This window comes from Macrobrachium rosenbergii, chromosome 28, assembly GCF_040412425.1.
Source record: "Macrobrachium rosenbergii isolate ZJJX-2024 chromosome 28, ASM4041242v1, whole genome shotgun sequence".
Lineage (NCBI taxonomy): Eukaryota > Metazoa > Arthropoda > Malacostraca > Decapoda > Palaemonidae > Macrobrachium > Macrobrachium rosenbergii.
In genome coordinates this window covers 17,040,001-17,062,250 of record NC_089768.1, presented here as the reverse complement: position 1 = coordinate 17,062,250, position 22,250 = coordinate 17,040,001, and the positions used below count along the sequence as shown (strand labels likewise).

Below are 22,250 nucleotides of genomic sequence, written 5' to 3'. Positions count from 1 at the left end.
CAAAAACTACAGGGTGAAAATGGGAATGTATGTTTATGAATAACCTGTACGCAGACAATAAATGCAAACTGAAAACTACCATAGGAACATTTATTGCTTACATATTTCATGATATGCAAGATTACTGGTGTAACCTTTTTACCTGCGTTACCATAAATAGTTTCTTGTGACGTACAGTGAGTAACATCTGAGTAAAAATTTTGTTTTTATGCACAAGCCGGGAAGCCCAAAAAAAAAAAAAAAAAAAAAAAGTCCTCCTTTAAGCACACGAGCAAGACTTAGCCTGGAAAGAGCAATCGACCTGTTTCTCTCCAATGGAGGACGGAAAGAAGAGCATTCTAGAAACTGGTTGGAGACAGGAAGAGTTACCAAACCGACCAGTCACAGAATTGCTGATTTCTACAGCGAACTGAGGAATGTGGTAGCTTAGTGGCTATTACGAAGCTGTCTGAGAAGAGAAGAAGCTATTTCCTTTATAAAACTCAGGGTTACAGAGGCTGGAACGGTATCTACAGAAGAGATACCAGGAAACCACCTTGTGGCTATGAAACAGTGTCTAGCAAGAGGTAAGTGAAGGGTATTTGTTTAGCCAAACTGTCTTTAATTCAACCTAGTCGAGAAGTGAAACAAAACAAGAAAGTTGTATTTAAGGCAGAGATGGACAAGACCAATGTAAAAATTCAGGAAATGAAAAAGAATATCACAAAAAAGACATTTAGTTTTCTGGGAGATTTAAAGCTTTGAATTATATTATCTCTTCAAGACAAGTTGTAAATAATCCGAAATCCCAAAATACTGAGATAAACTAGAGGTTGAATGACATTTCCAAAAAACATAATAAAAGAAAAGAATAGGCAAGCAAAGAGGAATATAATTAGTGTTCATGGCCTCAAGGAATAAGAGTTAGAAGGTTATTACAGTGCTTGCGATAGATCACATATAGAATAATTCCATAAAATGTGCCTTGCTTCATATTAAGTTACAAGGGAAGCACAATTTACTCACAAAACCATATGGAGTTATGCTTCACTGTAAAACAAAACCATTTTCGTTCCTAACAACATAAATTCACTTTTACTTTAATTTAGTTTTAGTTGCTTAAATGCCATCCATTCCCTTGCTAAGGATATTAGTTGTTTAGATTCCCATTTGTATAATCAATGTTGCTTATGGAGAATTAAAATTAGATGTCATTCGCAAATAGTTTGAATTTCACCTTATGTCTGTAGTACATGTGGTAATCCTGTTATGTGTCTACAACTAATATCAAAAGCTGTACAAAGGATACCACTTTTGCCTCATCCATCATTTCCAATGCGGCCTGGACTTTGAGACAGAAACTGAAGAAATTAACTTGAAAACTCGGAGAGCTTTTGATTTCAAGTCACATAAAATTGAAAACACCAAAATAAAGCATGTGTGGGGATGGAGTATGTCCAGCCAGAGTGAGGCTACTGAGAAAAAGTCAGTGGGATTACCTGCTGAACCATTGGCTTTATATTATATGGTGTAAAGATCATGCTATGAATATTGGCTAAAAGGTCCACGATATACAATCGGAGGTGTGCAAGGGATACTCACCTACATCTAAATAAAAGTTATGTTACGAGAGCAACAAGTGTGGATGATATCTGAGATGTACTGCAATGACTTCTTAAGTATTTTACATTAATCTGAATTAATTGGACTGTGACAATTAAAATGTAGGTGTAGACAATTGAGATAAAAGATAACTTTGCCCTCACATTTAAATTAAATTAAATACCTAAGCATATGAAAAGTAAAATATAAATATTTTTATATAAAAGTGATGAGTGATGAGATGTGGTAAGAGCAGAGGAAGTGGAGAGATTAAAGCAGCATAAAAAAAAATCACATACCCCTTTTAATCCAAAATTGTTTTCCAGCCTTGAAACGTCATCATAATCATTTGGATTTACCAATTTTTGGAGTTCCTCTTATCGGTCCACCCAACATGGTGCTTTTATTTGTCAGTTAGACTTATAAGTTACTCTGGTATGCTTCATTTGAACAGATATGTGTTCAGTTCTTGATTTTAAAAAATATTAGGAACTGACAAAATCATGAGGAACAAAGTTTTCAAAGGAATGTTTGATCTTTTTATGGTTGCAAAAAATGTTTATTGAACTGTTTTAGTCTTTATCATATAAACTATTATGAAGAGATTGATTTCTTATTAACAATCCTCAAGGCGTTTACAAGCAAACTAACTTGCAACCAATTCATGTAAGAATCACTACTCACTGTTGTCCTCCTACATTGCAGTGTTATCCGGTCCTGAAAGTCCGCTTTTTAAGTCATTGTTTTTTAGCAGTGGAAACCGACGAACTGTTCCAAGATGGCAAATAGAGGTAATTCTTTTTTTGTTAAACAAACTCCATTCTAAATTGTTTTTGGTATGCTGAACGTGTATCTTCCTGCTACTTATTAGTATAGCTGCTAATTAAAGTATTTTAAATGGCCGTAGCTTACGATAAGTATCGAGGCTAGGCCACTTACTTAGGCCTATCCCAATCTTAGCCACATTAAACTTACAAAAACCTGTGGAAGACAGACAAATTTTCTTTGTTATAAAAACGGTCTCTGATTTTTATGCAATTCCTGAGGGTTCTCCAAGCTACTGTTAGCCTATAGGCTAGCCATTTGGATTAGGCCTATCCCTTACAAGGCAGGCTGCCGGTTTGGCACAAGTTGCCCTAATTTGTGGCCTTTATCTATTATTATTTTTGTAGGAAGAGTGCTGGTTAGTTACCTTATGGACATTTTGTCCTGTTTTTCTGTTGTATTATGATGTGATTTGAATGAGGTTCACAAATGAATACTTATCCTTCAAATGATATATACAAAATTAATAAAATTATTTTACCTTCATAGGCTAAACCAGTTTTAGGTTATTCAGTAGGCAATTGATGTTTTTGTATTAACATGAAAATCTTGCAAAAAATTTGCATCCATATTTACAGTTACATAGATATTTACCTCCATCATTTAGGTTCACGTTTGCATTATTTTACCTTCATAGGCTACCAGTAGGTTATTCAGTAGGCAATTGATGTTTCTGCTTAACATGAAAATCTTGCAAAAATTTGCTCCAAATTTACAGTTACATAGATATTTACCTCCATCATTTACCGTGGGATAGGTACGAAACGAGGCGCTCGTGCAAGTGTGGCTGGCATTGAGTTTAAAATTTACGGGTATTATTTTACTTATAGACATTAATTGCTTTCAACATAAAATATAGGTTTTTCTGTTGTATTATGATGTGATTTGAATGATTTTGAGGTTTTTTCCATCGCAAATGAATACTTATCCTTCCGGCAAATGATATATACAAAATTAATAAAATTACGACTTGTCAGAATACTGCACCCCCTCTCCCATAGCTAATACGGCAAAACTGTGTTTACTGATTACATTTTTGCCGTATTAGCTATGGAGAGGGGGTGCAGTATTCTGACAAGTCGTAATTTTATTAATTTTGTATATATCATTTCCGGGAAGGATAAGTATTCATTTGCGATGGAAATAAACCTCAAAATCATTCAAATCACATCATAATACAACAGAAAAACCTATATTTTATGCTGAAAGCAATTAATGTCCATAAGTAAAATAATACCAATTTACGGCCTAGGGTTGTTGCTGGTACATTTGAACTAGCCTGTCAGGTTATTATTTGGGTAAATTTACAGTTTCGGTCAAATTCACATTTCCGATATAAAATTACATTTTTCCTAGCTTAAATAGTGTACTTTCAACGAATCTGACCTTTATTTCCACCGCAAATGATTTAGTTCGATTCGCGCCGCCGGCTGATTAAGAGTTAGAGGAATTTATTTTTGGTGATAGAAATTCATTTCTCGCTATAATGTGGTTCAGATTCCACAATAAGCTGTAGGTCCCGTTGCTAAGTAACCAATTGGTTCTTAGCCACGTAAAATAAGTGTAATCCTTCGGGCCAGCCCTAGGAGAGCTGTTAATCAGCTCAGTGGTCTGGTAAAACTAAGCTATACTTACTTTAGATTTAGAGATACATGGCCGCCATGGGTACCGCTCTCAGTTTCGGGTGGTGCAACGCCGCTATGCGGCTTATGCACATTTTAAATGATTGTTGCAAGCTCGTATGTTCTGGCAAGCGGTAATATTGCGCTGCGCGCGCTTGCCACAGGGGTTACAGGGAACGAAATTTTACCCCTAACGTCTAGTTACAGTTTCGGTGAAATTCACGGCCGAAACTGCAATGTTACCCTTTTCGTTAACCACTTCACTTACCTTAAATAGATGGTAGTACTAAATGTTCACGAAGAAAGGTATTCACAACCTGTGGAGTTCCATTGTAATGTCCATGGAAACGACCAATAGCCTCAAAGTAAGACAGAGAACACCCACTGCAGACGTGCACGACGGAATCCATGGCAGTCAACTGAAGCGCACTTTTGTAGAAAGCTGGCTTATTCCAAAATCGCAGTTAATTGGATATTCTTGAAACAAAGCAACCAATCAGGTTTCAGCATTTGTACTGTACTTATAATTCATAACGAAAAACAAAAGACGATTAGGCATTTTTACCCACAATACATTGACAAAAAACAAAAACACATCAGCAGAAAAACTGACATGGCAGCATAAACGCATCCTTGCGATAACAACAAGGCACAATATTCATCGGCAAATATCTCCGTAACTCTTATTTGCGGAAGATGCGAGTAAGTATTTCGTATGAATCATGACAAAAATATATGATAGCAAGTAAAAAAATATTAGACATCCGAATTTGACCGAAACTGTAATAATACCATTATTTGTTTGGTTTGGTCAAGGTATGGAGCCCTGGGTTAAGGCAGCGGTAGGTTGTGTCCCTGCTGGCCTAGGCTGTGTCTGTGATTAGCTCTAAGGTGGCCACAACTTGTGGAGAGGTTCTATTCTGTTTTAATCATTGTACTCTAAAAAAAAAAAAATATGATACCTTTATTTCTACCTTGTGTGACATAGGCATGATATTGAGTTATCACAAGCTGATTCATTGAGATAATTCAGTATTACTTCATCATTTATGAAAATAAGAGTATTCTGTTTAATTGCTAATTTTGTTTACTGAATGAATTCCAGTAATTTGCCAATAATTTGTGGTAGAGCAATATGAGCACAGGTCAGATTAACAGTCTGTAGGCCTACCAGCAGAGTCAGGGATTAAAAGTGATAAATGATTTATAAGGAAGTGAATAATCAGGTGAATTTACCAGTTTAGGTGTGGCAGAGGAAGGAAGGATTCTATTGAAGGACTTATGTACAGTTTAGGTGAATAACCCACATTTTCAGATATGTAGCCTAGCATTGATAATAAATCCTGCCCATAGCATCATCTGCACAAGTGCTGATTCAAGCCCCTTTTTTTAAGATCAATTTTTAAACAAACTTTCAATCCAGGTAAAGAAACAGACCTCATATAAGACAGTCCATTTCATTGTAATCAGGATATATGCCAATATATTTGAACTGATAATAAGGTTGATATACTCTACTTACACAATCACAAACTGACCACCAAGGCCTGTGGTTGGGGACAAAGGGGTTAAGGAGCTATCTAAGATAATACCATGTACGCAGAGTATGATACTTAGATTTTTAATTAAATATATATCCCATGTATTTTTCTGACTGCTTATATTTATAAAATTCAAGTGCTTCTCAATCTCATCCCTCTGGGACATTGTTGGTTTGGGGAAAGGTTAGATGCTTATGTGCCCCAGAAGAGTTTTGCAGTAATCTCTGCATAAGACTTGGCATCTTAGCCCCAAGTGTTGACAGCTGTCTGTTAATATCAGCAGGCTTAAGGTGTAGGTGTCAAGATAACTTTTTCTGCTTTCGTTAGGTAATCAGAGATGTAGGCTATGGGTTGTCAGATGAGAACCCATGAAATAAGGGGTGTTGCCTCATCCCTCATCTTCAGGAGTAACTTGTCAGTCATACAGATGTTAAGGGCAGGTGTCTTGAGCGACCAGACCATTTTTAGCTTCTGCCTCCAACGTTGTTTGTAAGTCCTAAGGCACCTCACCCTTAAGACCTATGGTGGACGATTAATGTGTAAGTACCCAGGCTCCATTGGTCAGAACAGCAACTCGTATAGGTTCTGGTAACATTGGTGTCTAATTAAAGGCACTTTAGCTTAAAAAAATTGCAATATTCCAACCCTTGCTGTTTGTGCTATTTACCTGTTTCTCATTCCCAACTAGCCTAAACACCAAAGTTCCCCCACAATGGTTTCTCCCTAATAGTTGAATAGAGTTAGATTAGAGTTGTATTTTTCTTATGAAAATAAGTGGTCTGCCTTTGCAGATGAATATAAAGAGCTGTTGAGTTAAGCAGTAGAAAATGAAAATGGAAAAAGTATCTGCTTATGCATAGTGTTTTGCTTAATACAGTTTAAAGCCAGGCAAAATACAAAGTATATAAGTGCTGTAATTGAAAAATATATTTACGAGTGAAAGCTTAAAGACTCAGATTTTGTGAATATCAGAACACATTTTGCTGTTTTTCAAAAGTAAAGAGTTTGAGAAATGACAAAAAAGATGCCAATTTGTAATAAATGTTTCAGTTGCTTTTTACTGCACTTTTTTAAGATTTCAAGTACCAGTAGCAATGAAAAACATGAACACAGTACAGTTGTAAATGTCAAGTGTCAGAGTACTTGTGCCAAGGAATTGAGAGAGAACAAGCTCAGAAGCCTATTAGCAAGTGGATCTTTTTTTTTTTCTCATAATTTCTCTCTCTCTCTCTCTCTCTCTCTCTCTCTCTCTCTCTTTCTCTCTCTCTCTCTCTCTCTCTCTCTCTCTCTCTCTCTGTCATACAGTAAGTTACTTAGTAACTTAGTATATAACATTCTTGTAAGAGTTCTCACAGGAATATGAACCTAAGCTTTCATAGATGGGGTTTCTCATGCAAGGCATGCTTTGGCTGTCACTGACTAACAAGAAATAAAAAAAATTCTTATTGGGTAGGCCCATGAGTCATGCAACCTGAGTCAGCTTATCTCATCTACTGTGTTCTCAGTTGTGGTAGCTCTTTTGTCAGTGTTCTCCTGTTTTACACTGAGATTTCTTTGTGCTTACCACATGTGAGCTGTATTCTGGTGTTTCTGCTGAAAGCCAGTGCCCATTTTTCCTGGTGTCTTATTGTATCCAAGTGATTGCAGAATTTATGTAATTTTCGTGAAAGTTTGTGAGCTGAGGTTGTAGTGGTGTGCTTGTTGTTAAGTTTTGAGTAAAAATGAGTACTTTATATTCCAGTAATATGTTCCTTGGAAACAAAACTAGCAAAAGTAGTGTTTTGCCTAATGAGTATATCATAGACTTACTTTCATGAATGAGAATCTCTTATGAACAGTTTGAAAATTATATTGTGAATGAAAACCTATCTCATTTCTTGCATATTTATAACATTACTATTAACTTTTTGGAGATAACCAGGGTAAAAAAAATTTCTATAAGCAAGGTGAAAAGTGTTGTCTTGTGTTTATATCATGGGTTAGTAGGCCATATGTATTACTTGTATTTAAATCCCTAAGTAAAATGTTGATTTTGAGTGTGAATGAATATCAGAGGCAAGAGAACCTTCTCAAGGAATATCATTTTACCAAACATTGTCAGTAAGCTATTGGAAGTCATTGACAAGAGCATTTATCAATAAAAAGTGAGCCAAAATCACACAAACTGTTTTGAATAAGGCTTAGTAGCTCTGTTGTGGCGTCTCTGAAACTAGCGGTCCAATATTCAAAAGGATAGTTTACTGTTTATTTACACATGACCATGTTCATTAAGACTAAGAGGTCTCTAAAAAAGTCTTCATGTTTGATAGCATACTAAGAATTTTTTTGCTAGAAGTGTTTTCACCCTCCTTACTGATTTGTGGACTTGAACTTCCTGTGCAAATGCAAGAAACAACATACAAGAGTTGGTGACTGGGAGATAAGCTTCAAATAGGTGTGGTTTAGTCTGCCAGATAACCAATATATTTTTGATTCTTGTACAAATAATCATTTGTATTATACCGTAACAGTTTATGAAATGTGAAAACTGTTGGGAAATTTTTCTTCTTAGAATATGTTTGTTTCCAGACACTGGTGGAGTTAGGGCCTTCCCCATTGAGGGACCATTCAAAAAGGAACGAGCTCGTCTTGGTGGTATGACAGATGCTGATCGGGCATATCGTAAGCAATGGCTGAAAGATCAGGTTAGTATGGTGTTTAGCCTTTTTAATTCTTGACTGAGACCTTGTTGAAAATATTAATTGTGCACTCCTTAAAACACTACTTAAGTCCTTTCCATTCCTAAGAAGAATTTTGAGAAGATAATGTAGTTTATTTTTAAGATATTAAAAAATAGGCTATTAGAAATTTGAAATCTTAGTCTCTTAACTATGGGGTGTTTTCTTGGGTGCTATACATGCTGTGTTAATTTTTATTCCCTTGCCTCAAGAGAGAGTTGCTTCCTATTGAGAAAATACAAAGGACCAGAAAATGCTGTAAAGTTTAGGAACAAATGTGATAATATAGGAGAATATTTGCCAATTTTTATATATCATTACAGTACAGTATTGTATATGAATAATTTGACTGTGTAAGTAGTGAGTGGAAAAAATATCCAGTTTATCCATTACTGTAAATATACAGTAATGGACAAACTGCATCCATCTAGTGTTGAAAAAATTTGTTTATATGTACTTTTGTTAGGTACAAATCATTGCCTTACAAGAGCCTGTTGAACAAACTGATTAAGAGAACACAGTGAGCATCTTTAACTCATAATTTTTGAAAATCATTGTTATTGCCCATACATTTATATTTGTGTAATCACTAGGCCTTCCTTAGATGTTTCTACATTATTATAGCTAGCTTAGTGGTAGAAACCCCATAGGAAGAATATCAACCTCCCCATCAAACCTGTTCATATCTTCAGGTGCCTGTCCAGACTGCTCTGTCAATATTGGTTACTTCTCTAGTCGATTTCATTGCAGCAAATAATGTATTTCCTGGTGCGATAAGATGTCCAAATGTGTGTTTTGCCAGCCCATTAACTGTCACAACTTCACCAAGGTTCAGTCACAGTATATCCTCATAAAGGGGAAGACTTTCCCACAACATTTGTGTGGAGAAAAGTCCATTATTAAAACAAAGAGCTGTGAGCAATGGCTAACTACAGGAAAAAATCAAAGTAACATTTTTAAAAAATCAAGATATTTTATTTCAAACATTAATTATCTTTTAACACTACAGCCACTCAAACTTAATGACTGGATAGTAAACTACCAACAGGCAGGGGCAGGCCATGCCCACTTGTTAGTTTGCACTCCACTTTGCTTCCAGCTGCCTTCAAGTCCAGACATCTTTCACGACTCTGCCTGACTTTCGCCATTCAAACTTTTGTTGATTAAACTTGAATATTCCGTTTCCTTTTTTTGGTCGTTGACTATGTGTTTGTATTGCAGTTTTTTAAAACCATCAGTCAAATAAGCTTCTTGCAAGGAATTTAATTTTGTTTTTTCCTTCCCACTATGTATACTGTTTTCATCAGATGTTTAACAGCTTTCATTAGTTACCAAGAACTGTATCATTCTCCAATATACCAACCTAGGTGCTGCTCAGAGTGGTAAGTCTCACTTTAGTGTTGTCTGGATACCTACAGACACCAGCTCTAAAATCAGAGACAGGTATCAGGGCTGTATGGTCCTTAAACACCTATATGGCAATGATGTTGTTTGAGATTCCCAGTTTACAAGCTTACACCTGGCTACTACTTGGCACAACAGGTAGTTCTGGGGTTCTTTTTTCTCCATGGTTGCTTTGGCTTAAGCATGGAGAGGGCTTGTTTCCTGGATGGCAACCTCGAACCTTATGTCGTTATCTCCATTTTGCCTTTTAGTATGGAGTCAGCAGCAGGTTGATTTCAGCTTTTTCCTAGAGAAATCTGGGACTTCCCATGTGTCCATGCCAAATAATATCAGGACCTGCTAGCTCTGTGGTTGTAGGTCCTAAGAGATATTCCTTTCTAGTTAAACTTTTGTTCCAGCTGCTTATAGTCTGATTATCTCCAGGCACTGAGAGTTCTGGTGCTTCACCCATCAGTGAGAGGGGTTCTTTCTTCTCTCTCCTTTGGACTTCTCAATACTTATGTTCCTTGAGCAGCTGTCTACAAGACTAGAATTATCTCCATTTATTGGTGTTGGAGATGTGGTATCTCTGGTCAGAGCTGCTTGTCAGCAGGTAGCATTGTTTTGATCACCTACCTTTGACATGAAGCTCCTTTCTGCCATGGTTTTAGAAAGGCATGGCCAACCTTCAAACAGAGTTTGATTCTGGGAATAGATTTCTCTGTTTTGAGGGAAATTTTGTGTACTCCTTAGAAGCTATAACAGTCTTCCTCTCTTGGGGATTCAAACACTGGAGGGTCATGACTCTTTCCTTTAGGAGTTTGACTCATAGCCTGGACGAGTCTTTTCAAGGGTTGTTGAACAATAGTCTGAACTCAGAGACTGTCTTGTTTATCCCTGACATCGACATAGGTAGAGGTGAGTCACCTGGGCTCTCGTATGTATATGACTTGGGAGGATGGGGTTCTGTTAGTTCGGAATTGTTGGTTGCACCAGTTTGTATCTTTCTCATTATCTTATTGAAGGACCTTTCAGTAGTGACCCCCTATAGTATGAACCTGTCAGCTTTCAGGTATTATGTGCAGAGAGGTGATTTGGTATGATCACATGCATGTTGTTTTACCTGCAGAATGTTGCCAACTAGCCTTGGACAGGCTTTCCGTGGACCAGTGATGGCTGCCCAACAGGTTGGATAACAAGCCCACCTCCCTTGAGACAGGTTACACCTCATCTAGGTATCCAGTTGACAGGAGACAGGATAGTAATGACTGGTTCTCTTCCCTCTCTCATTTTCTTCCTTCCTCTCTTTTGAAGGGGGTCAGAGTGCCACTCGTTATATGGGCTGGATGGACGTGAGTGCAGGTCAGTGGTCTGACTGGACACCAGCCTTTTCATTAGTAATGAAGGGATGTAAATTTCCCTCTCTTGGTAAGGGGAGAGGAGGATAGACAACAAAGGCACTCCAGTATGGGTTCTTACAGCCTGATTGAATAATGGTGTACAAACTTTTTACTTAATGGTCCAGAAGTCTAGCATCTGCTACATCTCATGTGTGCAATATGCTAGAGGTGTCTGGCCCCTTCCTCTGCTCCTAAATGACCAGGAAGGTAACACTCCAAGGTGGGTGAACTTGCCAGTCACTTCAGAGATTACTCAGACTCTTCCCACCAGTGGGTAAGTCTCCTGTGTAAAGAATGAAGGTTTGTATTTGTGTAGGAACAGATAAATTTTAAAAGTAATTTGTATTTTTCCTAACATACAAACCTGAAGTTCTTATGTTAGTGGCCCACCTCAACCACACCTCACTTTGGTACCTGGGCTGGAAGGCAAAGTGGAGAGCAAACCAACAGAGGGGCAAGGCTTTTCCTTTGCCTGTTTGTAGTTTAATACCTTGTCAGTAAGTTTGAATGGCCATTTCAGCTTGCATTTGCAAACTAAATCCACGTGTAAAGAACTTCAGGTTTGTATGTTCAGAATAACACAAATTACTTTTAAAATTTGCTATATTTTGCATAGTTGTTGAGATCAAGTACAGGTATTGAATACATTAGTAATTGTTGTAGTGTCAAAAGATCAGTGTACTGAGGACAGTGACATTGATGTTGATCATGAGGTATGTCTTTGGCAAGATGGTTATTGTGGCAGTAATATGACATTGATGTTGATCATGAGGTATGTCTTTGGCAAGATGGTTATTGTGGCAGTAATATTTTAATATATATACAGTGCTGTATATATATTATAGGATTATGATGATGTCTTATTAATTGTACAAGTGTATTTTTTAGTATTTATGAAATTTAATTGTGATGAACTATTTTGCAGCTTTTGGCTGAAAGTGAACCAAAGGCTGTCCCTGGATATTATGAAGCTCGCTACAACCCAATAAGAAGATTTTACCGCTGGCCTCTTGATACAATTTTTAAAGCTACAGTTCCAGCATTGGTAAATGTTATATTTTCACAGTGTTGTTCACTCTTGACTCACAGCTTACACAAACCATTGCATTCCTTCAGTAGATGATTACAAATGTTTTTATTTATTAAAAATATTAGCAGTTAAATATCAAGGCTACTCTATGCATTTATGTATAGAAGTCTTTATAAATGTGTAATTTTTTTCAAATACTTCTATTTTCCTCTCTCATTTAAATACAAATCCTTTGAATAAGTCCCGTGAAAGTAGAAATGTAACTCACTGATCTGTTAAAAGTAGCTTGGTGATATGTAGAACGAGTGGCACAGCCCTTATAGTCTACTGCCTTTAACCATGCAAGTATGATTAGGAAGAATGATTAAATTTTAAAAATATTCAGATTTCAGTCACTGTAATATGTTAAAGTTTTTTAAAGACTGTATACAGTAGTATTTTCATTACTTTACAGATTTATTTTTCTCTGATTGCAGGGTTATGAACGAGCTGCAAAATATCGTTGGTTTACTGGAAAGTTCTTAATGATATATGGTGCAGCAGTTGCAACATACTATTATTTCTCATACAGTAAGAATGTAAGTACTGTTCTGTAATTTTATTTGGAAAAAGCCCACTGTTTAACCATGGAGTTCACCATATCTAAAGGAATAACAAACAATTTTTGTTGTTTTAGAATTGGTCACTTTTGTGTGACTTGTGAATATTTAATGAATAGCCCACATGTTGCAAACCCTATATGTACAGACTGTAGAGAAACACAAACAGTTCAACATTTTTTGTTGAATATCCAGATTATAATCAAAGTCATCAAGTTTTGAAAACAAGTAGCTTAGAAATTTTCAGTTTCCTTGGAAAAATATAAATCACTTTAGAATTTGGTATATTTTTAAAGCTGTAATTTTGTAAATAAATGAATTTAGTGGTCTAGTCAAACTATCTTAATAATAATTTAGCTCACCTGAGGTTAGAGCTCAAGCGAATTTTCTGACCCACGTTTGTCTGGCACCGTTCTGATTGTATGGCTGTCTTGCATAGTCTTGTCTGATTTTTTACTTGTTCAGAATGGGATTAGATTTAATAAAACATGGCATAAAGCATTCTTGGGCAAAAAAGATTCAAGTATGTTTGTATGGGAGTCATACCTTCTTCCAAGAGAAAATGTGTGTGGTAATTAAGAAATATAAAAAGGGGTGGGGTCATTTATAAACCCTTTTCTCCAGAACCACATTGCAGAAATGGCAAAATTTACTTGAAAGCATCATCATGCAGTTTAATGTTAATTAAAGCTTCTTGCAGCCACAATAATGGTCCAGATTTCCACATATATTGCTACAGTACATAGAAAAGGGGCAATTGCTGACAATAATTCATGTGAATTGCTCTCAGAATGACAGAAAAGATGAAGTTAGGACCTAGTAAGGAAGACAGACGAGACCAGAAGTAGAAAAGTCCAAAAAGATGTTCACAATAGTGCAGTTTTTGTTAAGTATAATTTTCTTGTAGCAAAGAAAAACCACAGATTCATGAACCATTTACAACATGTATTGTTGGCCCAGCAAGACTGAAGGCAGAAAGCTGCAGGACATAAATAAAGGTAGTAAATAACACTGGTACCCTCACACAACATGAACAAAGGAAATAAAATAAGATTAGCACCCCCACACAAGCTTTTACAGGGTACACTTACAAGTATTATACACAAATATTTAAAAGTACAAGTGAAAATGCAAAATTCATAAAAGTTCACCAAAATTCTATAACAAAATCAAGTGAATCACCAAATTCAGAAATACCAGAGCTTCTGAGAACTACAGTCTAATGTTAAATTAGACAAAGGTAAAGACTTGGGGGTAAGAAAAAGTTGAAATGTGAATAGAATGTAAACCTCTTAAATGAAGGGAAACATTACAAATGAACAGGAAAACAAGAGAATTTCAATGAATACTTGTAGGAAACCTGTAGTACATTGTACAAACATTAAGAAAAAGTTATGTTAATAACTACAGAGATGGTTTTAATACTGGGAAAATTGCAGCAAAGTGGTAATAGCCACAAGGGCATTTTTGGGAAGAATGATGAGTGAAGTGAGGCATTGTAAGCAGATTTGGGCATGCGAAGTAAGGGCCTGTCAGTCTTGCACTCGTTAAGAGTACAAGTTTGTGCGACTAGAGATTTTTTACACACAATTCTGGCAGAATGTGATACATCGCAGTTTGGTAAATGGTTGTATATCTTGGGTTTTCTTTGTAAAGAAAGGGTTCTTCATATAATTTTCTGGGTATATACATATTTTAAATATGCAGTTAAGGATTTTTGTTTGACAGTGTTACCTTTAATAATACAAAATTTGGTTGGATTATAAAAAATGTGTGATAAGGTTTCCCTTCTGAAACCTTTCTATTCCATTATGCATGATAGTTGTTGGCCTTGTTAGATTGTTCTTTATAACTAACCAGAATCCTATATGTAACTCAGTACTCTGTATTTTATGCTTTTACTCACAAATGGAATGAGGCCAAGAAAATTATTTCAATAAAACTTACTAAACATTCATCTAACAATAACTTTACCAAAGAAAGCATTTCACAGTTATGTTTGGCTGGGTTGTTAGGCTGCCCATTTTTTACCTTCTCACTTGCAAGTAGCGTGAGTGAATTCTGGTTCTCCAGTCATTCTTCACTTTGCTGTAAATGTTAGAGGCTCTCTTATAAGAGTGTTGCTGTTGGAAGGAATTTCACACCTATGACATATAGTCTGCTGTTGGATTATTGTTGATAGTGACAGTGTTGTCATCTGAGGGTTCAGTTAGGATTTGTGGAGCAAAGGATGGCGAATATATTGTCAAAGTTAAAGTATGATTGCCACACCCATTATGAGCATTATGTAGACCAGTCATGTAATTTAGGGAATAGATGTAAGAAGAGTGAAGGTTGGGATGTGGTGAAAATTAATGTTTTGATTAAACATAAGAAGAAATCGAGTTAAGATGAGAGAAAATGCAGAACTAGACAAATGTCAGCCTACATGAGATTGGGTGGAAGATCCTATACTGGTAAACTCTCCTTCATCCTCTGTCTTCCCTGATCCTATTCCTTCCACTCCTATGAGGCAAGTTGCTGCTGCTGATTCCCGTAGGATTTAAGCTACTTTAGCTAGGGATGTAGATATCCTTAAGAAAACAATATCTGAAATAGCCAACATGATGAAAGAAATTTTGAAGAAGCTTAGTGACAAGGGTCACAGTCCTCTCTATAACATGCTGAGTTATGCGTTTGCCTTCGAAATCCAATATGAAAGTCCTCTGATGGTCTGGTGGGCTCCGCAAAACCACTTACATACATAGAAGTAATAGTTCATGGTGTCATCTTGTAGGAGTCGGCCAAGGATGGGTCGTGCCCTCTCTTACATTGCTTGACAATTGATTCTGCTTTATTACTTGAAGGGAAGAGGATAAGGTGAAATTATTATTGAAAAACAGGTCGGGTAAAATTAAAAAGTCTCATAGCATGTCTAGACATGACTATGAAAACTACAAATGAACTTTTGACTATGAAAACTACAAATGACCTTTGTCACCTTTTGACAAGTTGGAAGTTTCTGTTCTTGGGTCCAGGTGTGGTGAACATGCTAGGGAGAAGCATAATTCACTCACTGATTTGTTGGGTCATAGCGATAGCGGCAAGTCAATTGGTTATGATGAACGTATAATATAATTTTCACTTGTAAAGAGCACTAAACATATTCAAGCTGGTGTTATCGCAGACAAGGGCAAGCGCTCTCTTCCTAGGTTTTGTCAGTTGAGAAGGGTATGTATGATCACCCAGCTGTACCTCTACAGGAAAGAAGGAAGAGTGCCAGTACTTTCATATTCACAATTCAGTGCCCAGTTTTGCATGTTTCACCCAGCTCTCCCTCTTGTGTTTCATCAGAAGCTGCCACTATTAGAACGTTGAATGCTTTTCTTATCTTGACCACAGGTTTTTTCTCATTTAGCTGAAACATTGGCCAAGAAACTTCCAACCACATTTTCTTCAAAAATTTATGCAATTATTGGACCTCAGTTATTGTCCTGAGCCAGACAATAACTCTGAGTCTAAAGACAACCATAAATCATGCATGTCTGTGTATATACAACTCACTAGGTGCTGTTATGAATTTATCCACAGCTGAATTTAGAACTTTTTGCCAGATTATCTATCCGTGTGTTTTCGAAAGGAAGATATGGCCAAACCATTTGCCTTGTCTAAAAATGTATTTTCATTTAATTAGAGAATGCTCATGCTTATTTATGAGATGAACATATACCTTCATTCATGGTTAAACTTCCCACTAAGAGTTGTAATGACATCTTTTAACCTTAAGAAGTTATCTGTATCTAATGTGCTGAAATATCATTTGGTGAAAGTGTAATTGTGTAATTGTTGTACTTAAGGTCCTTTGCTTGCTGCAAGGACTGTAGATGCTTGAATGCAAAAGAGGAAATTCATTTTCCTTTCCTCCTTTTCTAAAATCCTCGTTTATTTTTGAGTGGGGAGTAGGAAGTCACTGATTGCATTTAGGAGTGTACAATTCTTCACAGAGAGATATTTTTAGTTCCGTTAGTTGTCTTGGTAGACAACTAAAACCCATGGAACTGGTTACAGTATTGCATCTCACTATGATGGTTACTTAAGCTGGCATAGCCCAGCATTAGCTCTGATGTAAGACTCAATACTAGCTCCGAAGATTCCTTATCAGGTGAGAGTGGTTGTAAGGATAGTGTTCCTTTAGTTTTTCTAGCTATTTGGGTCACTCAGCTTGGGGTATAATTATAAGGGTTTGCTAGCCCTCCATCCACATCAATGAGGTATTTGGGTAGATGAATGTTTGATAAGTTTTGCTGAAATAATGCAAATTTTTTAAAGATTTGTTTCAATACTGTACTTACCAGACATATATAAAACTCATCTGACCTCCCCACCATATAGTGGGTAAAGAAAAGAATGAATGGAAAGCAGAAAGCTCACTTAAGCTCCCTACAGGTGAGAGTGTAAAAAACAGACTGCTTATCAACCTAGCCAGTTATAACTTGGAAATTCAAACTTTGTCAAGTCAGTCAACTTATATCAAGACGAGCGTTTGGTAAGTATTGTAATCATTTTTTTGAAAATTTTATATATTTACCTTGTTTATAGCTTATAGAACCTAAAGCTAAGATTGGTTCTTTTCTTGCAGGATTGGACACGTAAAGGTGGATGGTATGTACTTAAGTCTCGAGAGAGTGTCACCACAGCTGATACCAGATTTCCCATGGTATCTGACAGGAGGGAAGGCGCTGATTATGCTGACCGCGGATTTAAAGCCAGCCCTATTTAAAGAAATTTCTATGTAGTTTCAATCACTGGGAGTTGTTTCACCTTATTTACTGTATTATAGAATTGTATAAATATAGAGTTTTATATCATACTATCTTTTCTTACAGGAAATCTGTTAAGTGGAGGCAAACTTACAAAGTAGTGGAAGTGAATAGGACAACCCAGACACGACCTTGTATTAACATCCAGCATAATAGCAAGGAAAGAAATAAGAAAAAGGCATGGTTATATTACATTTATTAAATACTGTATATTGTTACGAATGTCAAGGGGATAATTACTTGATTATGGGCGGCAACGGATGAATGCAGGGAGTTCCTTACGGATGTAAAAACTGGTGAGGTGGCTTGAAAAGAGGTTCTATCCGTCACAATGTACAAATCAATGTGTCAAGCAGTCACAAAAATTATAAATAAATATATACAGACCTGGATTCAGTACCAGGTAATGGGTTAAAAGCTTTTTAGGAGTGCTTAACCTTCCCCTCCACATGCACTCCTCAAGTCAGACTGGTTTTTACAGTTTGAAAATCTGTCATACTCAATGAAAAATAACTATAAATCGTTTTTGTAAGATTAATGAAATGGGAAAATCTGAAATTAAAATGCGAGGTTGTAAGCTGGAGTTTCTTTCACAACCAGGTTTCCAGTTACAGTATATCTCTTATGAAGAGAGGGAAAATTTTTCTCCCTTCAACACTTGCATACTCACTTCCCAAAGTTTTCTTATAAAGTTAAAGGGAAGATTTATTATTTTCGGCCGAGGTACCGCTCTCGGGCTAAAATAATAATAATCCCTAAAGCTTCATAGGAAAATAATGCTAGCAAGTACACAAGAGTACACAGGGAGAGTTTTCTTTTCTCTCATAGCAGATATAATTGAAGAGAGAAATGAGAGCCAAATCCTTTACTTTTCTTATTTTTTCCCCTAAGGGGTTAATTGCATCTTATTAATATCATTGATTAAAACAGCAAAGTCTGACAGAAGGCATATTTCATTGAGAAAAATATGAAGTGTTATATGTGTATTTTCTAACTGGGGAAAATATAGTAATAAAAAAGAACAAATATGAAAAAAGAAAAACTTTTGTTCACCAGTCCAACTTGTGGCAAAGTTTAAATCGCAAAATTTTACGGACGAGAGATTTGTTAGTCACCAATATAAAAATTTAAAAATAACCTGGGATCAGACAAGAATCAATTGTTTTACTGATTACAGTTTCCCCTTTCTATTGCTGCTTCTACTCACCATTCTGTATGACATCTAGTAACTGTGATGATAGAGGTTGAGATAGGTGATTGTAAAGTCACCTCAGTCACATTCTCTGAAACTGAACATCCCATTTTATGCATCTTCACGTTCGACTTTGTTTAAACAATATTGTTATCATTTTATAATTGTATATTTATCAATGATTGACCATGAACTTAATGCAACAGAGTATTTTTATGTCTAGGAAGAATTCTTAATCAGTATTTTACTGTAGGTACCTGTCCTGTTTTTATATAGAAATACTTCATCACTTGCGTCCTACTTCTAATATTAAGGTGACCAGGAAAAAGAACAATTATTAATTGATTGCATTGCCTGTGTATACAGTTCTGTGGAATGTGAGTTGTCAATTCTAATTAATTACCTGAATAACACGCTGAAATGTAAGAAGGACCAAAACGGAAGTTACAAGTACTGCTGGGTTAACTGAATGAATACCAGTAAGAGTTAGCTTACACCAGGGATCTGTTGTAAGTCCATATCTGTTTGACATTATGGATGTGTTATATCAGTGAATGAGAGACAAATCTCCCTAGTGCATGCTATGAGCTGGTGACATCGTGATATGCAGCACCAACTGAGGGGTAGTGGAGCCAGAACTATACCCATGGAGGAGAGTACTGGAAGACAGATGATTCAAGATCAGTAGGAAGATGACTGAATACTTAAGTTCAATGAAGATCAAGGCTCAGTGATTAGTATGAAGGGACAAGGTTGAACAGAGTAGCAAAATTTAGGTATCTTGGTTCATCAGTGGCTGGTGATGGAAATTTGGATGCAGAAATAACACACAGTGCAGGCTGGATGGATATATGGAGCTGAAACGTGACCGGTACAAAGATCACAAGAGAAGAAATTGGATGCGGTAGAGATGAAAATCCTGAGAGATGTTTGAAGTGACAAAAATGAACACGATCAAGAAAGAAAAAACAAGGGAATTACTAAAGTAAAACCATCAAAGAATAATTCTGCACATCAAGGGATGTCACCGGAAATGGATGATGGTATTTTGTTCAGCTTGTCATTGGTTCTTGTCTTCAGAATGGCTATTCATCATATGGATTTGATTGGATTTCTTCCAAATAGCTGCATATCTTGGACTAAAGGGGTCAATAAACTTTGGCCCACTGCTTCTCACTCTGCTCATGTGTATTGACAACAAGGGCAGGTAGTGTCATTTGTGTGTGAATTTTGATTTCTGGCATTACCATACTTATATACTTCACTACCAGTATCATATAAGGCACAACACACTACATTAACTAAGTTGATGTAAGGAGAATTGGCTGTTTGGATTAGTCATCCAGCATTGACAGGTCTTTGTCAATTTGCTGAACCTATGTGACAATCAAAACTCCTCTTGGAGAGTTTCATATGGACATTCAGAAAGCCTATGACCTCTGACTTTCCAGTGAGCACAATAGGTGCTGTTTTCTTTTTACTAACTCATTCTTTGTACTAATTAAACATCACCAATTGTTTGTTTTTTTTCACATCCAGCAATTCTGTTGTTGAGTACAGGCTGTGGTTGGGAACTGGAGTTAGGCCTGTTAACTGACGAAACTCTATTATGAATTACATCCAAAGAGGGCTGGATATGTTATTTGTATACAGCATTGGAACTATGTAATTTCATGCACCCCCATCAGGGTGTTGCTGCTAAGCGAAGCCGCCTTGCGGAATGCGGCCATCTTCAAAAAAAAAACAAAAAAAGGAAACGCTGAAGTTGTGTAGGTACTTTTTGCGTGTTGTTTTTTTTTTTTTTTCGTTATCACCATACTGGTACGGTGTGGGGTATACAACTGCAGGATATGTCACAGGAATTCTTGAGGAGAAAATGGACTAAAATCTCAGGCAAGCAAACCATGCTGAAACTTACCCATGATTATGTGCCAGTCAGACATATGTCTTGTAATCAGTAGATTTGCTTTGTTTGTTAACATGACTTATGTTGTCAGATTATTAATGTGACACATAAATGCAGTGGTGATTGCAGTTTTGAAACAGCATTTTAATATTAAATATGCCACATAATGTAAAAAACTACTATCTTGCTCATTTTAAGTAGGCCTATAGGTTGGTTAGTGGCTGTGTGAACAAACATCGTCATTTAATGTTAGAGTATTTCTTGACGACGAAAACAAGCTGTAAAACACAACTAGTTATCATTCGATTCAGAATGAAAACTAGTACAGTATTTATCATGCGTGAAACAAATCGTGATTTATGTTTTTATCAAAAGATGTCTCCTAACCTAGTGGTAACAAGAAAATGGAGCTTGGTAGCCTAGGTTAGACCTATACCATAAAACTATTTAGTAAGATGCAGCATCATTTAAAACTCATTAAAAGAAAAATTAATTTCGTATATATATATACAAGAATTTCTGTATGGTAAAACCATCGAATCCTCATGCCAAATAAAAATTAACCGAAAAGAATGATAACGAGGAAAAGACTCGGCCAAGCAAAAGCTAGGCCAATGCTTCTTCATTTGGTAGGTATTTTTTTCATGTTTTGTCCTTTTAAGAACAATATTACTGTAGATATGTCAGAATTACTTTATGATAGTCCGTATTTAACTTTTAAGTATCATTCCAGAGCTTTAGAACAGGAAAAAATGATTTGGCTAGCCTTTTCTGTCGTGATGGTTTGTTAATAAGGTACTTTACATCTACAGATACTAGCTGAGCAACCCAGCGCTGCCTGGGATAACTGAATAACAACTGTTAAACTCTCTCTCTCTCACTTTTTCCTCTTTCTCCTCCCTAACATCCCCTCTACTTTCTCTCTCACTTCCTCTCCCCCCTCACTCTTTCCCTCCCTCTCTCTTTCTCCGTCCCTCCCTGTCTCTTTCCCTCTTTCTTCTCCCCTAAACCCGCCCTCTACTCTTTTCTCTCTCTCACTTCTCCCCTAACTCTTTCTCCCCTCTCCTTTCTCCAACCCTCCTTCTCTTTCCCTTTTCTGTCCCTCCTCTACTCTTTCGAAATCTCTCCTCCCCTCCCTGCCTGTTTACCCCTTTCTTTCTCTCTAACACCCCCTCTACTCTCTCACTTCCTCTCCCTCCCACTCTCCGTCACCTTCCCAACCCCAACCCCCTTTGGTGACATGGATGTCTTACCCCAACAGTATTCTTTTCCAGACAGTAAGTCATATGTATACCGAAATTAGTTTTGATAAATTCGTAAGGTTACTAAGTCTACGGGCATAACCAGCCCCGTTTCACAGGAATCCCTTCTCACCCTCACCCCCGTTGGTACTAGTGATTTTACCCCCACAGTGCTGATTATCTGAATCTGATAGCAGGGGCATCATCTGGTCTCTAAAAGTTGGGGGGGGGGGGCATTCTGAAAATTATTTGGTTAATATTGGCGAGCGAAGCGATTTGGTGTATTTTAATGCCATATATATAAATATGAATATATGGATGATGTTAAGGGAAAAGGATGACTGATTTATCAATATTAGTCAGCCAACAAGTTTATGAGAATGGCTGAAATACAGTACAAGTTTTCTGTGACAT

General features: G+C 36.6%; 1 protein-coding gene across 3 annotated transcripts in view; it reads left to right on the top strand.

The window, feature by feature from the left end:
• The window catches only part of ND-B17 (NADH dehydrogenase (ubiquinone) B17 subunit), a 285,419-nt gene extending 267,874 nt beyond the window's left edge, over nucleotides 1-17,545 (top strand). For 2 of the 3 annotated variants that reach the window (XR_010857622.1, XR_010857621.1), the window contains exons 4-5: nucleotides 2,287-2,372; nucleotides 8,138-8,253. Coding sequence is in view for 1 of the 3 variants with exons in the window: in XM_067130234.1 (XP_066986335.1) it covers nucleotides 2,360-2,372; nucleotides 8,138-8,253; nucleotides 11,995-12,114; nucleotides 12,576-12,677; nucleotides 17,317-17,457 (492 nt within the window). In the remaining 2 variants the exon portion in view is untranslated. Of the gene's footprint in view, nucleotides 1-2,268; nucleotides 2,373-8,137; nucleotides 8,254-11,994; nucleotides 12,115-12,575; nucleotides 12,678-17,316 lie in introns of those variants that run through there. The other variant, XM_067130234.1, reaches the window with a different exon arrangement.
• Nucleotides 17,546-22,250: the final 4,705 nt, after the last annotated feature.